The 12,016-nt window shown below is 37.5% G+C and overlaps 1 protein-coding gene across 6 annotated transcripts in view; it reads right to left on the reverse strand.

The window, feature by feature from the left end:
* Nucleotides 1-12,016, reverse strand: part of LOC148828668 (mitogen-activated protein kinase kinase kinase kinase 4) — a 62,427-nt gene that overhangs the window by 25,498 nt on the left and 24,913 nt on the right. For 4 of the 6 annotated variants that reach the window (XM_088925714.1, XM_088925713.1, XM_088925711.1 and 1 more), the window contains exons 8-14: nucleotides 11,219-11,273; nucleotides 10,570-10,648; nucleotides 9,517-9,692; nucleotides 7,963-8,035; nucleotides 7,261-7,468; nucleotides 6,829-6,978; nucleotides 4,162-4,227 (exon numbers count right to left, since the gene is read on the reverse strand). In XM_088925714.1, coding sequence (XP_088781840.1) covers nucleotides 4,162-4,227; nucleotides 6,829-6,978; nucleotides 7,261-7,468; nucleotides 7,963-8,035; nucleotides 9,517-9,692; nucleotides 10,570-10,648; nucleotides 11,219-11,273 — 807 coding nt within the window. Of the gene's footprint in view, nucleotides 1-670; nucleotides 821-1,903; nucleotides 2,072-4,161; nucleotides 4,228-6,828; nucleotides 6,979-7,260; nucleotides 7,469-7,962; nucleotides 8,036-9,516; nucleotides 9,693-10,569; nucleotides 10,649-11,218; nucleotides 11,274-12,016 lie in introns of all 6 variants that reach the window. The other 2 variants (XM_088925715.1, XM_088925712.1) reach the window with 2 other exon arrangements.

Here is a 12,016-nt window from a genome sequence, read left to right on the forward strand (position 1 = left end):
ACTTAGAAATGTGGAAACATTTATGCAATAGATAAGTTTGTTGATGCAAGCTTGGTTCAACACCACTGATGGCTATCATTCTTGTAGTAGCAATGAAGGGATTTTGTAACATCACATAATAATCTATGTGGTCTATAAATTGATCTGAAAGTAAAAATGAGACAAGGAGAGCAACATTACAGCCAGTATAGAAAAAAAAGTTTAACATTCTTAAATTCAATAACATTCTTCTAAGCTAAAAGGATTTCCCCAACATGCTGTTCACTGGAAGTTAATGTGCTATGAACAGAACTTGTGCCTGAGATTTTGCCTGGGCAAATATTTTAATTAAAAGTCAGATGCAGAGCCTGGAAATTCAGGATAACCTGGTAGGCAGGACCTCAGCTGTAACCACAAAGGTGCACATTAGATACCATTGTACGTTTTTATTAACGAAGAGGGAAGCCTGCTCCCAACATAATTAAAACATAAAGAATGAGACAGATCACACCTTCCCAGTCCCACCTCAAAATGCAATATACTGCAGATAACCTGACATTATGCATGTTAGTACAGAGAAGGCAAAATACCTGAGCTCTGCCTAATGGTACGAGCAGTGGCATAGTTCATTTCTGCAGCTAGCTTGCATGATACTGTCAGGCCCCTTCAGTGTTTGTTCAGTATGTCCTACCTGTTGTGTGGAGGCCCTTTGCAGGGCAGGTGTGCATGGACTTGAGCTGCTCCCAGAACCCAGTCTGGTTTGTAAATGCAAAGGCAGACCAGCAGCAAAGCGGTTCAAGTTTGAACGATGAGCATCAGCAGCTTTCATTCTCTCATCAATCTGAGCAACAGTGATACAATTCAAAACAGAAAAAAAACCCTTCAGACAAATAAACCAAACTAAAAGAGAATAAACTTTATGAGAAGATTGCTAAGAGATATGCTATCTCTATAACTTGCTCTATTTTAACAAGTCTCAGTGCAAGAATGTTTTATTGTGCTGTTCTAAGTACTTTGATAACTACTGTTCTGATAGAATGGAACTAGACTAAACAAACAATTGACAGGAAGGCGTTTTCTATTAAATGCGATTTTGATTAGTGCTAGTACTCCTGCAGTACTAGCACTAATTAACAAATTAACAGAAGTAATGGGAAGTGGAAGTGCTAAATCTTTTTGCAACAAAGATCCTTGAATTACAAAATAAATTTTCCGGAATACATACACTAACTGTCTCACATGTGGCAAGAAAGTAAAGGCATTATGTAAGTGCAATTAATTCTCTAAACGAAAGCCTTTGAGTAGTGTTACACTGGTTATAATACAGCTTCCTAAACAATCAGAACATATTTGTTGTTTAAGAAGCAGAAATAAAATGGATTACATTCGTTGTAACTGTGCAATTATGATGAACTCTGGTTTACTAATTTTTAGGAGCATACAGTATGCTGGGTATAAAATCTTGCCATGTATAGTACATTACAGCTGTGGCTGGAGTGAGCAGCAGTGTGGTGTGGGAGTCATAACTGGAAGTTTGGGGGATCAAATCCTTAGTGGGGTATTGCTGTACCCCTGAGCAAAGGTAATTTACTCTAATTGCGTAATAGTTAAAGCATAATATCCAGCTGTATAAATGAGTGCAAATGTAAATTGCTTTGGATAAAAGCATCAGCCAATCAAATTAGTAATAATCCAACAATTTTCCCTGATTGTGTATGTCATCAAAAAAAATTTTTTTTAAGGAGTTGAAATATTGTATTGCCACATGCGACATAACTGACATCACACTTCTTCTACATTGTGTTTTGGCACAATCATGATGTTCACACAGAGAATGGGAAACAGCAAAAAAAACAGCACAAAAAGAGCATAAACGATTAATCAAGCACAAACATTGCATGTAACCATTGCATGTAAGCTTTACCACTTTGCGTTGGTTATTTGCTGAGCTCTTAGGTACTGAACTAGCAATCTGCTGGGGCTCCTTATTTTTCTGCTTGTGATCGTGCTGAAGCAAAAGCAGCTGGGTCTGGTCTTTGGGCAGAGTGCGGTGGAATTTTTTATTCTGCTGCTGAAGCGGCTCTGACTTTTTCTAAACAGCAACAACAAGAAGACACGAGAGTCACTCCTTGGACAGCTTTCTGTTAAGACGACACAGCAAAGCAAGAAAGGAACTGCTGCAAAAAAAAACATATTTTTAGAAGCCTGGTGCACAAAGCCCTTCATTTATGCATTTAAATGGGAAACATTATCTTCACCAAATAACCTGCAGTTTGTTCAGGAAAATGCTATTTATGGGACAAGGAAGGCACTCCCACAAATTGTACTATGCACAAGTCTTGATACACAGAAGTACAGTAGGCACAATTAAACACCCGCAGAAAGCGTGCTAATTACATCACACACACAAGTGCGTAATTGCACTGTGTTACAGTATCTAATGGAGGGAATTCCTCTGGAAGGGGGACACATTAAACATGGACCTAAGCTTAGAGAACTTGCTGGAGACTACACTAAGCCCAAATCACTTGATTTGAAGACTGGCATGGAATTTGGTGCAAGGGAACCTTTTCAATTGGCATTTATTTTTCAACTTAGCTTTAATTGATTTCCTTTCTACATAATTTCTCAAACAAGAGACCAATTTCATAATTAGGCAATTATCCACCCATTTACCCATGTGGATACATGTTACCTGAATACTCACATCCAGAAGCAGTGTCTTATTTAAAGTGGCAGACTAGGAATGGCATCAGGGGAGTTTACAAAGATATTTTACGTTATAAAGAGAAATGTAGAAAGTTTCTGTGAGATTTTAGGGGATTGATCACAGTAAAAAGCCTTTTAGGGCAATTAAAAAGACATCTACAGTAAATGCAGCCCTGGTCATTTATAATTCCTGACATTTTCCACATGCTAGAACATTTCTATTACAATTCTTTTTAATTTTTGTTTTAAATATCTTATCTCCTAAAAATTCATCACCTAAAGCGGGAGGAAAACAATGCTTAAAAACATGCATTATGTCACCCACTCGTCCCTCAAACACCAACAAACTATATCAGAACCAAAAAAAAAAGTTAAATTCATGCATTTATTTCTTGATCAACATTATGCACAGATTTCAAAGTCTGGTTTCATGGTTTGTTATGGAAAACCACTTTTACAGCGCACAGTAATAACCTGGCATTGTGATTCACACGCACTCACTCAGAAACATCATCTGCTTTTAATATCTCCTTGTAATCTTTATTGCAACAACTTTGCAATAAAGCATAACTAAAAAACAATAAATATTAAAGAAGCTTTAATCATAATGCAATCATAAAAAAAGACGTGTCCTGCTTGTTCCAGATAGCTGTTGTTCTTATTTTGGTTTACGAATATTCTGCTAGCTTCATGTGACTTTTCTCCAGACAGAAGAGCATGGTACTGTAGCACTTTTCACTGACAAAAAAAATCAATAAGCAGAAAAGAGCCATCTTTTGGAAACCACAACATCTGTTACAACACTCAATGGTTTGAGTATTGCTCATCACTCGCTTCCAAAGTTTTTTTTGAAAGAGGCAAAAATAATCAATAATATTAAATAAAATATAAATCTACAGCCTGTTTGTAGCAACAAGCTTTAATAATATGATGTAAGAGATAAAGAGCTGCTTGTAAAGCATCATCACTCCTTCTGCTACTAAGTTTAAATAATACCATAGTGGGAAATAGCACAAATGTAATACCTCTCGACATTTGCTGTTTCTCTTTCAGTATCCCTTAATGTGACAGTAATGGTTAGCACATGGACATTGAATACTAAGAACTGGCACCTGAAGGAGACTGTAGCAAACAGGTGAAGCTTGAACTGTATTTACAGCAATTTTGAAACATAAAATAGATTGGGCTCATGAGCACTGCTGTAGAGCCTGCAGCTAGAATTAATAGAAAGCACTCAAGGAAGGTTTTCAAGACCGGTAGTGCAATGTGGACATGGCCTCAAAACGCAGGGATTAAGACAAAAAGTCAGAGCCACCACACTTGATAAAAATCCCTAATAAAAATAATATTGTTTTTGCACACTCAGGACATATTTCGGAATGTTCCACTGCAGCTCAGCTAAATTTTACTCCATATGATCAATACGACCATCCGACTGGACCTCTTTTAAGATAATTGGGACGTTCTCTTTACCTTATCTCTCTGAAACTCAGCAGGTCTACCACCACCATCAATTTTCTGTCTTCCTGAGTCTTCCACCTGTTTTGTCATTTGAAAAAGGGGTTGTTTTTTTTCAAAAAATTAACAAATGGAAAGCTTAACATTTGTGGCAGCTGTGTTAAAAATGTTAAAAATGGCAAACAGCTTGCAGAGTACTTAAGTCCTCTCAATTCAATGTTTGATTCAGTCCAGACAATACTAATTAAGATGTAATGATAGAAGTAATTAATTAGATTTGGATGATTGTCGTAACCCATTAGGCTGGGTGAATTATAGCCAGTTCATAAGGATGAGATCAACTGAAACACTAGGTAAGCTGAGCCAAGGAAGGGCAATGCTGTGGTGGAGGGAAATATTCAAAGCAGTGAATACTGGGCTACAGTGCATTTGAAACATCATACTCATGTTTCGGGTGAGCAGAAGTGGGTGAGGTGAGAGTTTTCATTCTCCTGAACTCTGGGATGCTTCTCTGCTTTGTTGCCTACATTATTTAAGAGAACAATGCTAGTGCCTAGTAGGGTCTACGGCAACCACAGGGCACCAAGCAGGTCAACACCCTTGACAGGACCCCAATTCATCTTGTGATGCTCTGAAGTACAGGACACTTTACAGATAACAGCTAACCTAGCCATCATGTCTTTGAGAGGCAGAAATCAAGCAAAGTACCTAAGAAACCCACACGGATATATGTGGCACATGCAAACTTCACACAGAAGGCAACTGTGCAAACCACCATGCTACCCATTTCCTGCAAGAATATGTCAATATTTGCACACTCTAATACCTTATATAAATTAATTACACATGGTTTGGACTAATCATGTTTGCAAATGAACAAAACTGTTTTAGCGTTTACAAATAAATAAAAACAAAAAACCCACACACTGTACATCTGAGACTTGCATGTTTTTGCAGAAAAGAAAACCTACTGACCATCTGTATTTAATTAAGTCGGGCCACTTTCCAGATTTCTGTCAGAAGTCATTATTGTTAGTCTATAGCTCTGAAGAAGTCATAGATACATATGAGGCACAGATTCTTGCTAGTGTCTAGTCTGTGCTTTTACATCAGTTTACAACATTTTTGAAATACACTTTTATAGTTATTTTAGATTGAGTATTAGCCATATACAGCCATATGTTTTCTTACACTTGCACTTTAATGCCATTTAGCAAGTATTTAAAATGCATTACTTGCATAGCCAGGAAATGTTATTTTTCCTTCCAAACTTTCAGAAAGTGTGACAGTAATATGGAATACAGTATGTACGTAGTTTTGTTGACAAATACCTTTGTGTTTTTGATGAAACATTACACATTTAATTAATGCTGCTATTGTTCAATTTTCTGAACATGAGAAATTATGTGTTTTGTGCATCAGCATACACTACCTGCACTCATAGTAGTAATCATGTAGTCAAACACTGACATGTAAAAGACTGAGAAAACATAATGAAACTGATTTATTGCACAATAATTAAAAGCAGATGCCAGTTATGTTTTCTTGAATGGTATACAAAAGCCAGGACATCAGCTTGATTACTAAGATGATTTTCACAGCAGTTTATAGCCTTGTATAAACTGCAAGTAATTGAAATGGCTTTCCTCAATGTGGTAAGATAGCAAAAAAAGACATGATCAGAGAAAATGTTCTCTGTCTATTCCAGTCTATTCTTGTGACCTTTTAACATGTTTCATGTTTTCATAATCAACACTGAATGGTGTTTTTGTTCTAACTTCAAAAAATGCTTCTTACCATACTACAAAGCTTATATTTAACACAACCTACTCTTTTTGCAATGCTCTTATTACTTCAGCACATACGTGAAGAAATAATGCACAGACCACGTCTGAAGAGATTTTCATAACTGGTAGTAATAGCTAATACTGTGTATTTCTATTCATCTTTGTCATTTAAATACAAAAAATAAATTTGTTTGATAAAGTCTAGCAAATGTAAAACAATAGTAAAAGGCAGGAATGTGAGAACCTCTTTATTATAGTGACAGAATGGCTGAAATGGTTTGAAACCCCCTGTTTTTTACAGCGTCAGCAAGCATTAATAGACCTCTGACCCGAGAGTTTCCTGCTCCAAAGCCATTTCCCACGGTTCAGCATTTGGGAGACTTCATTACACCAAACACTCTCAGGCCACAGAAAAGACTATGGATTTCTCATGTCAAATGGACACTAGCATGGCTGAAGAATTCTTTAGGAGTTAACTAACATACCACTAGGGCCAACTCAATGGTGGGGGGGGGGGATACAGCTCTGACCAGTCCCATCTGAACGACCAACAAAAACATTTGTACCTTTCAAATTAATAATCAATTAAGATATTTAGTCAAATGTTCGCTATGACTTCAAATATACAGTATATACACTGTATGTGAGAGGAAAATGAAGGCCACTAAAGCCTTTTGTGAGCATCACAGCTTTTGAAAGAATGCTTTAATGTAATCTGGTTTTGTAAGACAACAAAAGACTTAAATGAGAAGTAAAATCTCTTCCACAAAGAAAATTATTCAGATTTGTGATACCATCCCATGTTGCATGTATGGTTTTCCTAAAACCAGCATTAATAAAAGACAAGAGTCACGCGTCCAGGACTTCATGGTATTTGTATTCTTTAGAGTGGTACCTGTTTTTTTTCTCCTCTACTGTGCTCCTCTGGAAACTTCAGCCTCTCCTCCAGGAAACCTTTCTCGTCTCCATCAGTCTCATCTCTCCACTGCATCTCCTGCAGCTCTGGCCACAGGTAGCCAGCTTCTCGCTGCTGTCTCCTCTGTTGCTGCAGGAGCAAGACAAAGAAAAACACAAGAGTGAACAAAAACAATGGAGGCTTGACCCACGTGTTAGGTTTATGAAAAATCCTTCGAGAGAGAAATAATCATTGTTTAGAACACTAATACCATTAAGCCCAGCACACAGTGACTACTCTTTCTAATAGTATTCAAATAAAGATCTAATATAACACTATAAAAATGTCAAACTGCTGAAACAAATTTCATTGACAATGTGCAATTTTGCTCATACAAATGTAAGTGGTCGGGAAAAGTCAGAAAGACTGTACCTCTTCCAGCCTCTTCCTCTGCTCTTTCTGCTCTTCGATCCTCTTCTGGCGCTCCGCCAGAAGCTGCTTCTTATATTTCTCCTGGTCTTTGAGCTGCTGCTGCTGAACCTGCTGCTGTCTCTGGGCTTCGGAACGGTTCTTATTCTCCTGCTGCAGCCGGAGAAACTCACGACGCAATGTCGACTCTCCTGGCAGGTTCACGATGGAGCTACAAACATGCAGACAAACCACAAACACGTTTGCAAACGCAGCTCTTGGTCACCGCCATATGCGAAGTCAACTTCAGTCATGTAACGTCGATATGAGGAGCATATGGTGACACGGAAATGTCTTAAACTATGATGATCTGGTGCCTAAACTTACAGTCAGAAAAAAAACTAAATGCCTCTATTTAAAAAAAAGCAATCCTACTGACATGCGGTAACTATTTGTATGCCAGATATACTGAAATATAATCAAACCATCCATACATCTGTGATGAACATTGCTTTCAGGAGTCACAAAATATTATAGTCTTTTGGAGTTGATGGCCAAGACATTTATTTCCATTCTTTCAACTGTTCTTTCAATGTCCTTGTCATAGCCTGAAATACTATTAAAGGCCCAGGGTCTTTTACCACTACCAGATTGGGACTTGCTTCAGCTCCTTTTTTGCTTTCTCTGGCTGGAAAATATCCACCATCTGAGGCAAGAAGACAATACCTTGGCTCTCCTTCGTCTTCATTCATCTCCTCCTCTTCATCCTCACTGCCGCTATATTCGTATTCTGTCTCCTCTGTTGAGATTTTGTAGAAAGAAATGAAATATTTGATGTGCGAACAGAAAAAAACAGAAAAGAACTGGCTGGCAAGCTCTTAAGAAAACAATGCACTGGCCACATGCTCATTCAAGGTTTTTTTTCTTGCTTGCCATATGGTTTGCAATATGGATAAGGAAAAAAGGTTCTCATATAAAACCTCACGCATAATGCTTTTCCACAGGCCAAATTCGTTTTCTCAGCTGGTTAAGTATTATGAAAGTGTATTGCTTAATACAGCCCTGCCCTAATGTACTATACATTTTTTAGTTCATTAATTTTTATATTGCCAACTATTTTTATTGCAACTCCCAGTTGGGAAGGTAGCACAGAACCATTAAAAGGGCCTAAATATTAACATTTGCTTTAGTGTGCAAATTTTGTCACTATGTTGATGGTTCCTTCCCAGAATAATAAATCTTTTGTCCCCTCCCCCACGCTGATAATACAGTGAACCCAGAATTTAAGTATCCTTTATAGTTTAAAGTGCTACACCTTTCTGAAAAGGAAAAAAAAGATCTCATTTACACACAATGTTTCTATTAAGTGCGTCATATGGGATGATGCAAAAAAAGAGAAAACCAGCTACATGAAAAATGTATACAGAATTGTACTTCACAGCCAACGTCTTTTAGGTTATAATAACAGCACAGTCAGCTTTTATGCTGTATAGCTGCAGTTTCATTGCTGAGCTCCAGGGTTTGTTTTAACATTCATCTCGGTGGCCATCCAAAATACTTGCCAAATGGAACCAAATGCATGGGGGAAAAACCACATTTAATTTCTTGAAAACCGCTGGGCTCAGATGTTAAACTACACAGTGTAATTATGTGGTGTGACAAGAAAAAGGGCGCCTCTTGTGGTTGAGTTCTGAGGATAATTAAACATTTCTAATTTACATTCCTCTGGGATGACATGCATGGAAGATCCTGTCATGCGATTTCCATCTTGAAGTTGTCGTATCCTAACCTCTTCTGCCAAATTACTAACTTATCCCAAAGTCATGCTGCAGTCCATAATTACAAACAAAAATATAATGAGTACAACAAACATCTACTAAATCTAGGGGATTAAAAAGAATGGCAGTAAAGCATCTCATCAGCATATCCCCAAAAAGACATCAATTGACTGTTTTACAAGCCATCATTACGAAAGGAGGGAAAACATTTCTTTTTTCCAAGCAACAGATAAAGCTGCATAATTAACCAAAAGCAGGAAACTCTTGCTCCTGGGGGTAGAACTCTTGCGTTTAATGATAGAAGTTTAGATTTTCCCTCTTTTAAAATAGTATAGCTCGAAGCAGTTGGAACAGCTAATGGACTTGTGCCACCAATGTGCATACTGAAACACATTTTTCTTCTGCCAAGGTACTAAAATGTTGATTCACAAACATTATTTCATTATTTTGAGGGAAAAAAAAGGTTCAACTAAGAAATGTATGTAATAATACCATTGCACACCTTTCTCACCCCTCTTCTTCCTGGTCCTGTCTAAATGGTCCTTGAGCATAATTCGAATCTGCCGTTCGTTTGACAGATCCTTAACGAACGAATGCCTCAAAAGGGTTTCTGTGGAAGGTCGGTGCTGATAGTTCTTAACCAGACAGCTCTCTATAAAGGTCGAAAATTTCTTTGTCCTTCAAGAAAAATGATATAACACACTGACAGTTAGAGAAACACAGCCTGTGCTTTGATAAGTACTGGTTGAACAAACACTGCTTGTTCAAAAAGTGGCCAGTTATGTTTTAATTAATTTGTAAATAAAAATCAAAAGACAAGAGTTGGTTGACTAACGCCTTAAAAATGAAATCGAACTAGTGTTCGAGAGAATACCTGATGAACGTCTGTTAAAGATGTATTTTGTGTGGAACTGTTATCACTATTTATCTAAGAAGTAATGAAATTAAAGAAATTATATAACCCAATAGAAATTGCCCTCAGGGGGTCAGAAGTAAGACTTCTGAGTGGAACATAAGATATTTATGTGTTCACTAGACTGGTTATTTTGATGTAGTACCAAAAACTCTAGTTATATTGTTACCACAGGAACCAGAGGTTAGGTTATTTTTAATCACTTTATTTTGAAAATTATAAATAATTATATTATTTTGCGGTTTACAGGGATACTGATTACTTCTAAAAATAAATACCAAAATAGGAACTACAGGCAGACAGAGACTAACTTAGCATGCATACTGTATTTCTCAGAACAGGATGGTCTGAGAGATGTGTCATTGAATTCTTTATGTCCAAGTGCAAAACTGTGCTTATTTGGCTATTCCCCTGATATGCATTTTTAGGAAATACTTCAAGTTGAGAGATTAGTACTATGGATTTTTTTAAAAAAACACTTTTTTCATTTCTCAGACAAGGTCAATTTATTAACTATAATTTGCACTTCAGGAGTACACAATGTGGCATGTGTAAGCAAAAACAATAAAATAAATACCATACTGTCAATATAGTACTTAATACAATGCTCATGCACAAAAAGGTGTTTAGCAGTTGCCTTACCACTTCTTTGATTTAAGTTTGGGAGGAGGGTTTCTTGGAATAAGGAAAAGAGCTCTCATTGGGTGCATGTCACATAAAGCTGAAATTACAGAGAGTTTATGATCAGTCCATGATGTTGTTTGCCATGTTCAACGTAAAATCTTTAAACAGACATCAACATCATGATCTGTGAAAGAGCCTTTCAACAGCTGATTAGCACCTCTGCTGAGGTTTCACAAGTGATGTTCGGGAGTGTGCTCTGAAAGGTATTTAAAATGATTCTGAACTGTTATTTGACAACTAGCAAGTTGTTTTTATTCATAACCTGATTTGGGAGTGTAAATATCTTCCAAATTCAAACAAACATAATTAAGGAAAAACAAACTGGGATCAGTATCAATCCATGTCCCCTGGCTCCAGAAGAACTACAGCAATGCCACTCAGAAAGAGGGCAGGTCTGCTTTTGCATAGTTGAAGTGTTTAGACCACGTTTGCAGAGGGTCTGCAATTGCACTCCACAGAGCTGATGCAAACCATTTGGTAGAAAATATAACATATAAAAGATTTTAAGAACCTCCAGCGCTGTGGTGACAAGATGAATGGCATCTAGTTACTTGCTATAGTCTAAGAAACAAAGCAACATTAAAATTGGGCAAAAACTGCTACTTACGCGGAGCTCCTTCAGCCATTTCCAGGGCAGTGATTCCCAAAGACCACAGATCACTCTAAAACAATTGAAAAAGAGTTTGCAAGGAATATTCGCTATCTAAAATAACAATAATAATTGTTAATAAGCCAAAATTAAAAATAATAATCTAATAATAATGTATTATAGTATTTGTGATCACAAGATAAACATGAATGATAAGTATGTGTTTTTTCTGGTGCGTATGCAAAAAAAGAAATCACCTGGGTAAATGCGGGACACCAAAGCAAATCAGTAATTAAGCAAATAGCATCCCAGCAAGCGTTAGGATATGAATAAAAATACTGGAAAGGCCTGACTGCCTATAAGTACTGTATGATTGCAAGAAGAGACCTTGGTGACTTTGAAAGATGGGTGACTACTGGGGAGAGTTTCGCTTGAGCTACAATGACCAAGACAAATCGGGGATATGAAAACAAGCAAGCAGATGCCAGCATGGACGTCTGAGGGAAAGACAGTTTCAGCAAAGTGCAACAGTCAGTGGAAATGCAGACTCCAGATCCACGATATCCATGCATGAATTCACAGTGCAAGGCAAACCAGGTGAGAAACCGCTGACAATCTGACTGCGATTTTCAACCTGGGTTGTGATCAGCCCGTTTCTTCACAAAGAGTCCTCTGAGGTCTCCACAGAGAAGGAGACCGTAGTCAGGTCGCAGAGCACAAACTGCTCACAGTACACAGAAATGGATGTTCGCAAGTCCAGTGATGCAAAGAACACAGGCAATGGACAAGCGAGCAATGGAGAAATGTGATATGGTC

This window comes from Atractosteus spatula, chromosome 9 (genome assembly GCF_055471065.1).
Source record: "Atractosteus spatula isolate fAtrSpa1 chromosome 9, fAtrSpa1.hap1, whole genome shotgun sequence".
Classification (NCBI taxonomy): Eukaryota; Metazoa; Chordata; class Actinopteri; order Semionotiformes; family Lepisosteidae; genus Atractosteus; species Atractosteus spatula.